The 16436-nt window shown below is 46.0% G+C and overlaps 1 protein-coding gene across 7 annotated transcripts in view; it reads left to right on the top strand.

Annotated features, from left to right (window-relative positions):
• LOC116603915 overlaps positions 1-16436 on the top strand; it is a 29948-nt gene that overhangs the window by 10778 nt on the left and 2734 nt on the right. For 2 of the 7 annotated variants that reach the window (XM_048719599.1, XM_048719600.1), the window contains exons 2-10: positions 3953-4060; positions 4342-4522; positions 5403-5621; positions 7925-8036; positions 8298-8485; positions 11012-11317; positions 12045-12560; positions 15009-15272; positions 15862-16158. In XM_048719599.1, the coding sequence (XP_048575556.1) occupies positions 4399-4522; positions 5403-5621; positions 7925-8036; positions 8298-8485; positions 11012-11317; positions 12045-12560; positions 15009-15272; positions 15862-16158 (2026 nt within the window). In that variant the 5' untranslated portion in view covers positions 3953-4060; positions 4342-4398. Of the gene's footprint in view, positions 1-3952; positions 4061-4341; positions 4523-5402; positions 5622-7924; positions 8037-8297; positions 8486-11009; positions 11318-12044; positions 12561-15008; positions 15273-15861; positions 16159-16436 lie in introns of all 7 variants that reach the window. The other 5 variants (XM_048719598.1, XM_048719597.1, XM_048719602.1 and 2 more) reach the window with 4 other exon arrangements.

Below are 16436 nucleotides of genomic sequence, written 5' to 3'. Positions count from 1 at the left end.
AAGGAGGTTGGACTAAACCAAGGCAGCTGTTCAATGAGAACGGGGGCGTTCAACAGGACGTTGCAAAGCTGAAAGGCTTCAAGCTGGCGATGGGGTCCGTGGCAGAGATAGACGCAGTCATTCAGTAGAACACAGAACGAGTCCAAGAGCTGCAAGGGGTGGTAGCCACAGACAGGGAGACCATCGACGACCCTAACACGCCAGAGAGTCGCCGCCAAGAGGCCCGTGAGCGCAACGAGGAAAGGCTATCCGAGATCGACGAACTAGAACGCGAAAACCGAGAACTCGAGAACCGAAAGCCGCTCAGAGGGCGCATCAAAGCCATCTTCAAAAAGTACGGCTTTACCGTAACCGCTATCGGGTTGGCCGTAGCGACGACGATCGCGGCCATTGTGACGTCGCTCGGCAAGTCGCTCTCCTCCGTGGCCAGAGGGGTCGGTAACGGGCTTAAGGCTATCGAGAAAAAGTTAGGCGAGCTTCTCCCTGGGCTAGTAGGCAGCATCGCAAACTTCGTGTTTAAGGCTGCAGGAGAAGCGGTGGAATTCCTTGGCGAAAATGCGTGGCTTCTCATTCTAGCCGTAGCCGCGTTCTTGGTTCGTCGTATGCAAAGCAATCATCGGAACAAGTAATACGCCGCGGCCACCGCGAGTGCCGACAACCCCGCCTTGAGGGCGGTGTGGTCATTTTTTTCGCCCGGTCCGGGTGCGCCTGCCGTTCCGGCGGCAGTCATGCTATGCGCAGCATGCATACGTGGAGAGGGGGCAGGCGCCGCGCCCTCTACGTGCGCTTTCGCAGGTGCTAAAGCCTTGCTTCGCCGCCGGAACGGCACACGGTCGACCCTCGGATCAGTCACGTGTTGCACCATAGGATGCCCACCGGCTATCTTATGAGCACCGACTGGCTTTGTCTCGGTGTTGATCGCGTTTGCGCCGAGCGTCATGGAGTCTGTGGCTTTCTGTAGTTTATTATTGTAGCCCACGACGCTTTGCATGTTTATCACCAGATCGCTCGGCATCAGCCACACTCCTGGTGCGACCGTAAGACTCAATCTCACCTTGGCCTCCTGCACGGCCTCCTTTGCACGCTTTGAGCGATGTCGTTTTCTATGATCGCGTCTTCAAGCAGCTTCGTGAACTCCGCCTGCTCCTCCATGACCGGCCCATCGGCCCCCGCGATAGAGGAACGGACGTTTACCTGCGCGCCAAGCACTGTGTAGACGAACGCCTCGACCGAGCGATCGAGTCTTCCTAGCCCTGCTTGTGTCAGCCCCTCACCTTTGGGAGGCGCAAACCAGCTATATTGCACGCCCCCGTGGTCGTCGTTGCGTATGAAACCCACCTGCTTCCCACTATTGTACGTCCCACCTTCGTCGCTAAACAGATTGAGGTGGCTCGGGTACTCGTCCGCCGCCGTGTCGTAGCCACGGATCACGTTCACGTTGCGATACCCCTCCCCAGGGGTAGAACACAAACACATCGCCTAGCCCGTGGTTCCGCCTGCCTTTCCATCGGAAGTCCGGCTTACGCGGCAAACCGAACTCTATACATAGACGCTCGAAAGCGGCCTTCTTGTAGGGGTTACCTTTTTGCGTGAACGGGCTGTCGCCAGGCAGGGGGGCGCCGAGCTCGTAGAGTATCCTCTGCGTGGTAAAGTAGACGTGAAACCTTAGAAATCCCCTGATGACAGAGGGGAAAGTGGCAAAAGCGGGGTCGGTTAGGGACACCCCGCATCCGGCGGTTGCGCACCAGACCGCAAAGTTGAATTGCTGTGGCCAGTACCCATAGGAAGGCTCCGATAGCCACCGGCGAGACTCCTTGGCGGACTTGTGCGTGACTACTGTCTCTTTCAATATGTCTCGGACCCTAGTCGTGAATGATTTGTCCTCAGCCACGTGTATCTCTAGCTGTGTGAGTAGTGGGGTGATGTCTGAGGCCGTGCTCTCCACGGGGGTCGCGGGCACGGCGTAGAGCAGCTTTTGCACGAGGGTCAGAGACCTAGGGAAACCGGGTTTTGCGCGTTTGACTTGTTCGGCTATAGCGTGTTCGATATGTTCGGCTATAGAGGCTCATGCCGCAGTTGCCGCCTTCTTCGTCTCTTCCGCCCCCCATTCGGGGGGCCGCCACCTCGTTCAGCATCCGCCAGCCTTCCCAATCCATGCTCAGTCCTATTAAACACGAAGGCGGGCTGTGTTCAACACAATGGTGGTCCTACATACTGTGCTCACCAAAGGCGAACAGACACTCTACTTCGAGCGGCCGATAAGGCGCCCATGCTTCGCGGCGCTCCGGCAGTGCTCGCTGTTTGACAGCTGGTATAATCTCGAGCGGGAGCATCAGATAACGACTATATCCGCCCTCCCGCCCATCGCTACCCTGCCAGCCGGGCACCACACGGCCAAACCCATCGTGGAAACGATCAACCGCGCTGAAAGCGAGGTTCTGACCGCGAAGCTGGATCCCCTCACTGGGAAGATCGCGCTCATGTCCAATGGCGTTGCGTTCCTAAATGCCGAACTTTGCGCACTATTTGGCCTAGAGGCTAAAGACAATTAGTTGGGGGAGCGGGGCCTCGCACTGCCCTTGTGGGGGCCCCCACTTAAGGTGGCTTTGCCGAAAATAGAGGCCCTCTACATCTGCTGCGATATCGTAGACCGCACGCAATGCCTCTCCTTAGGCGAGCCTTCAAACGTTCTCGCTTGCCTAGAAACCCGCGGGAGGCCGCACGAGAAAGTCGTCTATGGACCCGACATCCCCGTTTGTGCCACAGCATCTTCCTCTGAGTTTGTCAAGCTTCCGACTCCAGAAAATATGTGACACTCCGGCGGTTCTAGACAACGAGATAACGCATCATGGACAGGTGCGGAAGAAGTATAAGCGCGCCTTTGCCGTTACCCATGCTGTGTCTGTGGCATCCGGTATCGCTGCAGGGGCGCTTTCCAGCGCTGGGTTAGGGGTCTCTTTGAGTGGGATAGGGGTTCTGATCGGCGGTCCGCTGGCAGGGGTCGCTGGGCTGGTCGGTGTCGTGGGCGCAGGCGCAGGGATAGTCTCTAGGGGTCTTACGAGCAAGGTGGCTAAACACGAAGACACGATGGTTTTAGCGGAGAGTAAGAAAAACTCGATCAGCGAGCTGGTCTCTAAGACTCTGCAAGACGGGCATATCTCCGACGAAGAGTTATGGCTAATACTTCGGGAACAAGAGAGATACTTCGCGCTCAAGGCCGCTATCAGAGCTTGGCACGGCCTCGCATCGCGTGAGAAAAAAAGCTGGAAAGGGCCCTCCCTGGAAACACGCGAAAAGATGAAAAAGAGACTGGGAGAAATTCGCGAGGAGTTCGGGAGCGAGGTGTTCGAGTAAAGCTCAGGTTTAAACGCCGCGCCAGCGGCTTTGAATTTACGGCCGAAAAACTGTCATTCCGCGCTCCGTAGGGTGGCGGCCCAACCCAATGCTATGCACATGTGTATATACGTATACGTATACGCACATGTGTATATATATATACTACAGGACAGACGGGGGTCTAATTGCAAGGTTCCCACTCGTTTCTATGAAAGGCCCCAGTCCCGCTGCTGTCGATAGACAGCGGATTAATGATTGCTAACCATTGCTAATTATTTATCTACGCGAAGTGGTCCCGACGTAGATCGATAATTGCTAATTATTAATCTACGCAAAGTGGTCCCGACGTAGGTTGATAATTAGCATTTATCAATCTACGCGAAACGCGTTTCGGTGTCTATGAAAGCCCCAAGCCTGGAATGTGGCTGGGGGGGTCGGAGGGGCCCAGCGCACCTTCCAAGCCTAAAATGAGGCTGGGAGGCCCGGAGGGGCGTTTCGCGTTCTATGAAACTACCCAGTCCCCCCTCCTCCCCTTCGATTTAAGGGACAGTGCAGGAGTTTTAGTTTTACACGGATAGTTTTTCTCATTTTTAATTCATTTTTCTCGAATCATCAGATTTACTAAAATGTGAAGATCGTTCGCCGCTGTAATAGACCTCTGTGATAAAATCCCGCTTGTTAAAAATTTTCTCAAGTCTGGCAAAACGGGTTTTTATATTTTGAGGTACGAGTTACTAACAATTAAGGCAAAATAGGTTTCTTATTAGATTCTTACTTTTTGTTGCTTAATCAAGGGTAGGATTCATAATTAAGTGTGACCGAGTATATAGCCATTTTTCTATAGAGATACCCTACTGTATATGTATGTTAAAACTGTAATCTTATCTTTATCGGAGAGCAAAGTGTTTAGCAAATTTATATTTCAAAGCCCCAAATTTGTAAAATGTCTGATCAAAGATCAAAGAATAATTCCATGTTGAAAGATTATTCTAATTTTTCTATCAGGTCAGGTTTTTAGAGCCGCTGTGAGTCTCTAATGGGAGAAGTATACATCTTTAAAAGATGACGCTACGTAGACATATGGCCGCTTTTCAAGGCAACAAATACGATATTCTCCTCGTGTCTATTTTCATTTCCACCGTCGCCATAGCAACAGTTGAAGGCATTCCCCAACTGTTCGCTCCTGGTAAGTTTTTTTCTGTTTGATTCCATTTAAAAATCAATTAATCTTGTTTTGAAAACCGTAGTTTTTCTAGCTCGCTCGGTCATTTCCTTATTAGACATCACATACCATATTTGGGAGTCCGCTTCAATAATTTTTTCGCTTTTGTATCGCCTCAGAAATTTGTAATTCGAGAATTTCCACGTAGACTTGCAGGAATTTGTGTTTACTACGATTTACATGGCAGCGACAGTGCTGAATAACGTATGCGCATGCGCGTGTTCTTGCGAAAACAAACAAAATTGCAGTTTTTAATCGTTCGAGTAAAGGTACGAAAGGCTGACTTCTGTCGTTGTTTTGACTTACTGTACAGCATTAAAACCATACTGTCAAGCCAAGTCCCTAACGTTTTAGAAAATCACAGGTGTCCCGTGCGCTCGCCCCAGGCTCTTTTAGACCATTTAGAAAAACTACAGCCATCATTTATCCCAGTCCCCGCAGTGGAAATCTGGGAATTCCGAGGGTGTTTTTCTATACAAGGGGTTAAGAAGTTAATGAGGATATAGCAAGTCCTAGGTGTTTTTGTCGGGTTTCCTGTGTGCTCGCAGATGACAGCGAGAAGACGTGGGATCTGGGACTAGGGGTTAGTACGTCATGCACAAACTCCCTCACCCTAACCCTACATGAAGTACTATGGTGTATTAAATGACGTAAAGACCGTTCGGGTTGAGGGTTCCTATCACGTGACAATTTCGATACCTTACCACAGGAAAACCAATAATAACGCCTGCGACTAGCTTGGATATATCGTATGGGTGCGCGAATTTTATTTCTCATCTTCATACCTATTACTGCGTTACTAGTGACAATGGACTTTTTCATTGCGTCTTTCTATACGCCACAGGAGTAACACGCCAGCACGGGGTTTATATAGAGAAGTGGGAAGGAGTTGATACATATGAAATTGAGAATCTACTAAAGGACCCACGCTACCCCAACCTTCCTACATGGCGCGGTTACGCATCTGCCTTTACGCAACCGGCAAACTGGGGCGAAAATTTCGGGACCCGGATCAGAACCTACTTTGTACCGCAACAGAGTGGGCCCCACGTATTCTATATCTGTAAGTCACTCAATAAACTGATTTTGATCTGAGTAAGACGAACGAATGGTATAACCTGTGTGGGAATCTCTTGAATAGCTGCGATAGATTTTGCAAAATCAGGCTTGGGGATCGGTTGTTTACCATTTAATCGGAAATTCCGTAATAAGGAATAAGATCCCAGTTTTTTCCGGTATGCCATGGTAAGAAAAAGTTTCCTATATTCCAGTTATTCCGGGGCAACTTGTGTATCATTTGCTTCTGTACCCAGAAATTCTACTTTTGGGCCGATAGGGGCCTCGGTCAAATATTCTATGGAAATAAAACTGAAAATAATACGCGATTTTCCTGGATTTCTGGTATACCCGGTAAAAGTGGACTACCTCTCAAGCAATCCCACATTATCCGGAAATTTCCCAGTGGGAGTAATCTGTACCATTTACAAAATAACCAGAAGTACCAAAACTTCCTGTTAAATGGTAAACAACCCTCGGTTCTTGTCCGGGTCAGTTAAGCCTGCCGTGAACTGTAAACCGTTAGGCCCCCTTGAGAAAACAATCCAAGTATAACACCCGAATAACCGAAATACTGGCCCGAGCGCCCGAATAAAATAACTACCGAATATCAGGGGCTCATAAGTAGGGGCAATCAATTTCCCCACATTCTGGTACTATATAGGTGCCACGGCGTTTCCTTGGATCAGGCTATTTTTAGACGTGCGGATGAGCCAATCAGATTCGACCTTTGTGTTAACGTTTTGGCTGAGCTCAACTGCACGCGCAGTCTCAGACAAGAAGCTATGTTCTCTCTTCGATACATTGACTTTTTGTTGCTCTCTTCTTTAATATAAATCCAACCCTACCTACGACTTCAGATTACCTCGCTCCATCAAAACCACTTTTCAAATCATTAAATCTTTTAAACATATACGAAATAAATGACTTTCTTATTGGCTGCTTCACGTACAAGCTTACAACTAAAAATCTACCAAAGTAATTTGATAACTTCTATGCATATGTACATACTATTCATCCCCATAATACAAGGGGGCGCGGAAATTGCGGCAACCCCTCAGTAGATCAAATTATGGCAAAATATCCACTAGGAATAAAGTATCCACAATTTGGAATACTATTCCTGATTCATTAAAATGTTGTAATTCCTTTAGGCTATTTAAAAAGCAATACAAAAATTACATTTTAGAGGGTAACAAGCTTTAGATTTTTCTCCAAATAATCAACCTGTTGTAAATATATTATATGTTTTTTGTTCTTTTCTGCTTGATTGGCATATGTGCTGTGATACAAGATAACTTAAACTTATGTCATGAAATTATACGCTTGTACATGTAGCTAATTTGATACCTTTAATGAAAACATATATGATTATTTTAGAAAGGTGGACTACTTGTTAAAGCCTGTTATTGTTTGTTTAGTCCTCCTACCAATTGTAATAAGAACATATGTATATGACAACAATAATAATTATGGTAAATAAATACATAGGAAATAATAATAGACTTTGAATTCTAGCTTACAATTTTTTGGTAAACAAACAAAACCGTAGGATGATGGATAGAAAAAATATTCTTCCTAACTGAAATTTGCGCGTACAACCTCACGTCCCTCGCGCGCACCGGACAACGTCAACGTAGCTGATTGGCCCGTTCGTGCGCGAGCTTTTAAAAATAGCCTGATCCTGGGAAACGCCGTGACACATATGATACAGATGATTACCCCTACTTATGAGCCCCTGCGAATACCCATAACTACCCAAAAGACCGCCCTGAAATACCCTATATTTAATGCCCCGAGTTGTCTCAATGATGTCCATGATGATTTTGATGCTTCATTCTCCTCGTATTATTTCATTTATATGCATCCAGGTCCCCTCCCCCCCCCTCAACCACCCCGCCAATAAGTTGGTCATTGAATTATCGTCATGTGATTTCATTTTTCAATTTGATACCTATTACTGCGCCCTCATCATCACCCCTTTAAATCAAATCTTGCCTACGCTATTGAAAACTATGATCTTACCTCATCCTTCAGCTGGATCAGCTTACAGCTATTTGAAATGAGGTTGTATCGTAACCGTCATTGCTCCATGTTTATTAAAAGACACGAAATAAGTAAAAGTTTAATACAGGTTTGTAAATCTTGTTTATGAGCCTGTAAACATAGTTTCAAAGACCAGGATTCAGCACTTTTTACGTTACTCCTAAAGCACTCCTAAAGCACTGCAGTTCTTGAAGTAACCTTACTTAAAACAGTTTGTATACTCTAACAACTTCGTACTGACACACCAAAATTTCTATCATTTAGCCGCTAACAATCAGGGAGAATTGTACCTGAGCATAGATGAGATGCCTGAACACAAAAGTATGATTGCAAGTGTATCTGGTATAAGATTTACAGAGCCTAATGAATTTGAAAAGTAAGTAAGTTAGAAGAAACTCAGCAGGGTTTTCGTGTTGCTCATGTTACGAAGGACAAACTTTTATTTGCCAAAAAAATGGTTCTATTGATATCCTTTGAAACCTGAATCCTCCATTAGTTATAACCTACCCTCCCGCAGTACAAAGCATGGTGACTTTCTTGTTATAGCATTTCATTACAATCACAGGAGGAGCCTTCCCCCCACTAGGTCCGCCAATGATCTACGCATCTAATCACTAACTTTTCTATATGCTAAAAGGTACGTGGAACAACGGTCTTGGACGGCACAGCTTACTAAAGGAAAGTACTACTACATGGAGACATTAATGAAAGAATACTATAATGATGACTCCTTAGTGGTCGCTGTAAAGACCCCTGATGGCAAATTCTACGCACCCATCCCCTCCCAGTTTTTATGGACAACATACTCATCATCATCATCATCAGGTATGTCTATCTGGCTTGTGTGTCTGTTCCGCAGACCCTCTGTCTTTTTATCCCACTGTCCTTTTGACCCTCTGTCCTTTTGACCCTCTGTCTTTTTGTCACTCTGTCCTTTTGAACCTCTGTCCTTTTGTCCCTCTGCCCTTTTGTCCCTCTGTCCCTTTGTCTGTCTTTTTGTCCCTCTGTCGTTTTGACCCTCTGTCTTTTTGTCCCTGTGTCCTTTTGTCCCTCTGTCCTTCTGTCCCTATCTCCTTCTGTCCCTCTGTCCTTTTGTCCCTCTGTCTTTTTGTCCCTTTGTCCTTCTGTCCCTCTGTCCTTTTGTCCCTCGGTCCTTTTGTCCCTCTGTCCTTCTGTCCCTCTGTCCTTTTGTCCCTCGGTCCTTTTGTCCCTCTGTCCTTCTGTACCTCTGTCCTTTTGTCCCTCGGTCCTTTTGTCCTCTGTCCTTCTGTACCTCTGTCTTTTTGTCCCTCTGTCCTTTTGTCCCTCTGTCTTTTTGTCCCTCTGTCTTTTTGTCCCTCTGTCCTTTTGTCCCTCGGCCCTTTTGTCCCTCTGTTTTTTTTGTCCCTCTGTCCTTTTGTCCCTACTGTCCTTTTGTCCCTCTGTCCTTCTGTCCCTCTGTCCTCTTGTCCCTCTGTCCTTTTGTCCCTCTGTTTTTTTTGTCCCTCTGTCCTTTTGTCCCTCTGTCTTTTTGTCCCTCTCTCCTTCTGTCCCTCTATCCTCTTGTCCCTCTGTCCTTTTGTCCCTCTGTCCTTTCGTGCCTCTGTCCTATTGTCCCTCTGTCTTTTTGTCCCTCTCTCCTTCTGTCCCTCTGTCCTCTTGTCTCTCTGTCCTTTTGTCCCTCTGTCCTTTCGTGCCTCTGTCCTATTGTCCCTCTGTCTTTTTGTCCCTCTGACCTTTTCTCCTTCAGTTCTTTTGTCCCTCTGTTTTTTTGTCCCTCTGTCTTTCTGTCCTTTTGTCCCTCTGTCCTTCTGTCCCTCTGTCTTTTTGTCCCTCTGTCCTTTTGTCCCTCTGTCTTTTTGTCCCTCTGTCCTTCTGTCCCTCTGTCCTTCTGTCCCTCTGTCTTTTTGTCCCTTTGTCCCTATGTCCTATTGTCCCTCTGTCTTTTTGTTCCTCTGTCCTTTTGTCCCTCTGTCCTTCTGTCGCTCTGTCCTTCTGTCCCTCTGTCCTTTTGTCCCTCTGTCCTTTTGTCCCTCTGTCTTTTTGTCCCTCTGTCCTTCTGTCCCTCTGTCTTTTTGTCCCTCTGTCCTTCTGTCCCTTTGTCTTTTTGTCACTCTGTCCTTCTGTCCCTCTGTCTTTTTGTCCCTCTGTCCTTTTGTCCCTCTGTCCTTCTGTCGCTCTGTCCTTCTGTCCCTCTGTCCTTTTGTCCCTCTGTCCTTTTGTCCCTCTGTCTTTTTGTCCTTCTGTCCCTCTGTCTTTTTGTCCCTCTTTACTTTTTTCCCTCTGTCCTTCTGTCCTTCTGTCCCTCTGTCTTTTTGTCCCTCTGTCCTTTTGTCCCTCTGTCCCTCTGCCTTTTTGTCCTTTCGTGCCTCTGTCCTATTGTCCCTCTGTCCTTTTGTCCCTCTGTCCTTTTGTCCCTCTGTCTTTTTGTCCCTCTGTCCTTCTGTCCCTCTGTCTTTTTGTCCCTCTTTACTTTTTTCCCTCTGTCCTTCTGTCCTTCTGTCCATCTGTCTTTTTGTCCCTCTGTCCTTTTGTCCCTCTGTCCCTCTGCCTTTTTGTCCTTTCGTGCCTCTGTCCTATTGTCCCTCTGTATTTTTGTCCCTCTGACCTTTTCTCCTTCAGTTTTTTTGTCCCTCTGACCTTTTGTACCTCTGTCTTTTTGTCTTTCTGTCCTTTTGTCCCTCTGTCCTATTGTCCCTCTGTCCTTTTGTCCCTCTGTCCTTCTGTCCCTCTGTCTTTTTGTCCCTCTGTCCTTTTGTCCCTCTGTCCCTCTGTCTTTTTGTCCTTTCGTGCCTCTGTCCTATTGTCCCTCTGTCTTTTTGTCCCTCTGTCCTTCTGTCCCTCTGTCTTTTTGTCCCTCTGTCCTTTTGTCCCTCTGTCCTTTTGTCCCTCTGTCTTTTTTTCCCTCTGTCCTTTTGTCCCTCTGTCTTTTTGTCCCTCTGTCCTTCTGTCCCTCTGTCTTTTTGTCCCTCTGTCCTTTTGTCCCTCTGTCTTTTTGTCCCTCTGTCTTTTTGTCCCTCTGTCCTTTTGTCCCTCTGTCTTTTTGTTCCTCTGTCCTTTTGTCCCTCTATCCTTTTGTCCCTCTGTCATTTTGTTCCTCTGTCCTTTTGTCCCTCTGTCTTTTTGTCCCTCTGTCCTTCTGTCCATCTGTCCTTCTGTCCGTCCTGCCCCTCTTTCTCCCTGTCCCTGGGTCTGAGATGTAAAAAAAATCATCCTTGAGCTGAGAATGTTTCTGTTCGTCCGTCCGTCTGTCCCTCTGTCTGGAGGCGTTAATCATAAAATTCAACCTGGGTTGCTCTTTTTTCCCAGTCTGTCTGTTTCTCCTAATTCCAGTTTTTGATACTCATCTCTACTACCTTCATTCCCTGAAAGCATATAACCACACATCACAGTTGCACCTAATGAAGATAGCGGCCCGAGCAGGAGCGAGAGCGGGGGCTTATGCTGGAGAGTCAGCAGCTTCTCATTCAGGGGCTCGTGCTGGAGCCGCAGCCGGAGCAGCAGCAGGAGCAGAAGGAGGAGCGAAGGCTGGAGCCGAGGCAGCCGCGAAAGCAGCAAGGATAGTAATGAATAAAGCTATCAGCCTTGCTCTAAAAGCGTACACAGGACCTGGTCACGTGATCAATATTCATTTGAATAAGAATGGAGTTACATCTACACAAACGGTGGCATCGCATAGTAAGTGTTAATAAATGAAAAAAAGTGAGTGAGTGAATGTGTGAGTGGGTGGGTAAGTGGATGAGTAATTGATTTATTTATTTATAGGGAGTGGGTGAGTGAGATATTGTGAGTGAATGAGTTAGCGAGTGAGTGAGTGAGTGAGTGAGTGAGTGAGTGAGTGAGTGAGTGAGTGAGTGAGTGAGAGAGTGAGTGAGTGAGCGAGCGAGCGAGTGGGGGGTTGAGTGGGTTGGTGATTGAGTGAGTGAGTGCGTGAGTGGGTAAGTGAGTGAGTAATTGCGTGAGTGCGTGCGTGAGTGATTGCGTGAGCGTGCGAGTGAGTGGGTGAGTGAGTGGATGAGTGATCGAGTAATAATATAATATAATAATAATGGTTTATTCACAGTGTATACACTATGTGGCTCTTCATCTGCGAAGAAACTATCCTAAGCTAAATAAGTAACGATAGATCATAAATATATGAACTAAAAAGAAATTAACCTGACCTATATACAAATAAATATATTATGTGCAAATATATACATAGCTTTAAGCTGCGTGGCGCAGCTTGAGTGCGTGGGTAAGTGAGTTAAAACGCTTTCTTTATATGATAGGACAAGTTTAAAAAAGCAACTTGCATTATAAAAGGGATCACTCTGCCCCCTTATTTGCATATTAATCATTTTCCAAGATGGCCACTAAATATGCTCAATTACATTTGTCTAAATTTTGCCTGAATATTTTTAAGGCGGTCCCCAAACCGTCGGGGGAACTTCTTCTGGGACATCTACCGGGGGGCTAACGACAGCAGCCGGTGGCAGCACGGGAGCATCTTCATCGGGTGCCATGGTTGGTGCAACAACTGGGAGCGCAAGTAGTGCTGGGGCTTCAGCAGGTGGTGGGGGAGGGGTCGGTACCACTGGCGGATCTACAGGAGCTGCAGGAGGAGGAGGAGGGGGAACAAGCACTAGTACAGGAAGCTCCGGAAGCACTGGTACATCGATGGTAACTTCCGGTGGAGGTATTTCCACAAGTGGATCGTCCAGTGGTTCTTCTCAATCTGGCGCTTCCGGCGGTAAGACGATTTTCAAAGCCATTCTTCCGGATGGAACTGTCAAAGAAGGGATGTTGTACGCAGGAATGGAGGGCAATGAAAACGAGGCAGTTTCCCAAGTGAAAGATTTCGTGTACCAACCTAAAGCTGGTGAAGACCCTGATGAGATGGCAAGGAAATTTGTGCATCATCTTGGCATGGCGAAAAAAAGTACGGAAACCATATTGGTTTTGCCATTATGAATCCTATGAATGAATTTTACTTAAAACATATGACTTAAATTCCTTGCAAACAGCACCATTCCTGGCGAGAACAGTCGCATTGCTCCGTAGCTGTCTGTACACCATATCTGATGTCTCTACACCATGTTAGGTAGTGCTCGAAGTAGTCGCTAATATTTTCTTTGTCTTGCGGACAGTCGAGCGATACCTGCCATCAATGCTAGCCGATGTTAGCAATGATTGCATGGTGTTTTACTGACCTATTAACTTACCTAGAGCTAGCTAAATGACCTAGACTTAGCTAACTGACCTAGACCTAGCTGACTTACCTAGACCCAGCTAACTGACCTAGACCTAGCTGACTTACCTAGACCCAGCTAACTGACCTAGACCTAGCTAATTGACCCAGACTTAGCTAACTGACCTAGACCTAGCTAACTGACCTAGACTCAGCTAATTGACCTAGGCTAAGCTAACTGACCTAGACCTAGCTAACTGACGTAGACCCAGCTAACTGACCTAGACCTAGTTAACTTACCTAGACCTAGCTAACTGACCTAGACCTAGCTAACTGACCTAGACCCAGCTAACTGACTAGACCCAGCTAACTCTGACCTAGACTTAGCTAACTGACCTAGACCTAGCTAACTGACCTAGACCTAGCTAACTGACCTAGACCTAGTTAACTTATCTAGACCTAGTTAACTGACCTAGACCTAGTTAACTTACCTAGACCTAGCTAACTTACCTAGACCTAGCTAACTTACCTAGACCCAGCTAACTGACCTAGACCCAGCTAACTGACCTAGACCTAGCTAGCTGACCTAGACTTAGCTAACTGACTAGACCCAGCTAACTGACCTAGACGCGGCTAACTGACCTAGACCCAGCTAACTTACCTAGACCCAGCTAACTGACCTAGACCCAACTAACTTACCTAGATCCGGCAAACTGACCTAGATCCGGCTAACTGACCTAGACCCAGCTAACTGACCTAGACCCATAGCTAACTTACCTAGACCCAGCTAACTGACATAGACCCAGCTAACTTACCTAGTCCTAGCTAACTGACCGAGACCTAGCTAACTGATCGACAGACACTTAACCCTTTCGGCGCTGGAAATTCACGTGCGTTTTGCGGGGTAAAAGCCCAACAAATCGTAAACAACCCGCGAAAGCTCGGACAAGTGACGAAGCGTATGCTTCGTACGCACAAATTGGTGACAACAAAGCCTTGTCTCATAGCACCGTCCTGTAGAAATGAATCTAATAGATTCCCGCAGTTATAGGAGAGAAATGGCAATGGGGGCCCTGTACTATTCTTTCATAAGAATAGTAGAAGAAGAAAGAATAAATTTAACGCGGAGCAAACATGGAGATTCATTCAAGTGTGGCAAGGATATTTATATTTGCAGCTTGCATTTTGTCGGCGAAAATGGCACCACAGCAGATGATCCTGATCCTATATCTGAAGATGTCAGTAAAGGAAGGGTAAGTTATTTATTTTTGGTTTAATTAGTCCCCGAAGGCAAACATAGTGTTATTTTTCATAGTTTGAAAAACGAAGTTTAAAGCGAAAGGCGTCTTTTAGCGTAGGACAGAGAAAATATACCTTCACAAAACAGCAGCGAAAACCCTGATGAAACTCGTTGCCAGACGAGTTAAAAACATGCAGCGGCTTGGGCATTATTAGATTTCAGGTCGTCGGTGGTTAAAGATCGCGACGATTTTCTTTTTTCCCGCAGAAAACGAGTTGCTGCTGGATGATGTGTTTTTCGAGTGGACAAAAAAATGTCTTTGCTGCACTTGAATGAGCCTTGAATGAGTTCTTAAAGCCACTGATTACCTCTAATCTATTTAGGCTCTATGTTCTTGTTCAGATTTATCCGACTGGCGATGAAGTCGGTTTTCGTTGTTGTTCTGTGGGCAAATTCTCTCTACGCTAAAAGACGCCTTTCGCTTGAAATTCCGTTTGTTCAAACTATGAAAATAACACTAGTGTTAGCCGTCGGGAACTAAAGTAAACCAAAAATAAATAAATTACCCTTCCTTGATTGATTGACTGACATCTGCAGGTTTAAGGTGGTGCTATTTTCGCCGACAAAATACGAGCTGCAAATCCTTGCCACACTTGAATGAATCTCCGTATTCTCATAACTGCAGGAATCTAGATTCATTTCTACAGGTGCCATAAGACAATGCTGTCACCATTTTGTTCGTGCGAAGCATACGCACCTGTCCGAACTTTTGCGGGTTGTTTACGATTTGTTGGACTTTGACCCCGCAAAACGCACGTGACTTCAGCGCCGAAAGGGTGAATTTGACCTATTGAATAATAGACTGACAGGATTTTGAGCGACCGACCGACCAACTGACTAACTTGGCTGGTTTGTTGATCAAAATCATTTAAAATTTATTTTTTGAAATTGCATTTCAGTTGTTATCGGGGCCAAATACACGGTCCATTCTACGGATATACCCGCGAAACAACCAGACGCGTCGCTCAATCACTGTCTTAAGTCCAAGGGGAGTCAAATGATCGTAGATAGTGGCTGCCAATACTTCATCATCCGCAAGGGGCACGCTCTAAAGCCATCTAAGAAAATCTTGTCGCTAGAATCAATTTGCACCCCTGGATATTTCGTAGTACAAAGGAATTTTAGGTTCTACTTGGAAAAGAATGATGGCACCGATCGATTTAGTAAGTTGAGACATTTTTACTTGCCCCAAGTAATCACTTGACTTTTTAATGGCAAATTCAAGCCAAAATAAACACAGAAATGGCGGCGGCCACCAAAGAGCGAAGAAAAAAAAAATGTCAATGTAATAAGCCCCTTTTGACATAGAAACTTTCCTGTTGTTGTAATTTTGCCGCCAAAAGCCGGAGCGCGCGCGGGTTTGCCACAAAAAAGTCACGTGATTTCTTAGTGCAAATCGTGCAAATCGCCACAGTGACACGACAAGTCAAACTAAAAACTATCAAATACTATCAAATTGCATTGTGAACATACATGAATAAGAGCCTAACATAAGATTTGAACCTAAGCAGCAGGCCCTGCTAATTCTTATTTGAGGACGGTTATTTCATTTTATACAAGACTTCATCTTTTAGCCGCCAGTTCTTCTTCATCTTGCAAAATCACAAGTATTTGAAAATTCCAGTTTTCATCGGATGATTTGGGCAGCCTTTGCTACTTTGTGTTTAGTTGGCTATTTCAAAATTTCTTCATTTATTTTGTTCACCAATTGAGAGATTCTTAAAATATTTCTTCCGTTTCTTTCTCTTGTAGAACGCCAAGCAACCTTAAAGGCACAAAAGATTGTGGCGAACTACTTTTCTTTTCTCCTGATGACCAAAGATCACGACATGTGGTTCCTCTGTGAGACGCCTAAAAAAACGAATAAGTGGGTTGAAACCAAGCTCACATTTGCTCAAACGTCTGAAAAGTTTAAAGACAGATGCTCGTTCAACTTTTTCCCATTACCAGTAGGTCAAAATGACATGGCCAATTGTTATGATGTACTTGACGTAACAGGACCCAAAATCCCCGGTCATCAGTTAAAACAAGCAGCGACTGAAGCTAAAGGTATGTTCTCACATAACACCACAGGTAGCCCAACCCTGCTGATCACTATGCATGATTCAAATGGCTCAACACACACAAAGGCTAGAGACGTCATTGTGACGAATCTTTGCATGCCTAGTCTGAACACAGGCTATGGGATAGTATCAGTGGCCCACTGGCTGGATTAACTGGAGCTTTGTGGTCTGAAAAGAATTCTGCCTTTTTTTGTAAGCTCTGGTTATTGTGGTTGTTATTTTGCCGCTAAAAGCCCGAGCGCGCGCTAGTTTGCCACCAAGCAG

This window comes from Nematostella vectensis, chromosome 12 (genome assembly GCF_932526225.1).
Source record: "Nematostella vectensis chromosome 12, jaNemVect1.1, whole genome shotgun sequence".
Taxonomy (NCBI): Eukaryota; Metazoa; Cnidaria; class Anthozoa; order Actiniaria; family Edwardsiidae; genus Nematostella; species Nematostella vectensis.
The sequence above is the reverse complement of the archived record's forward strand: the minus strand, read 5'-3'. Positions and strand labels throughout refer to the sequence as shown.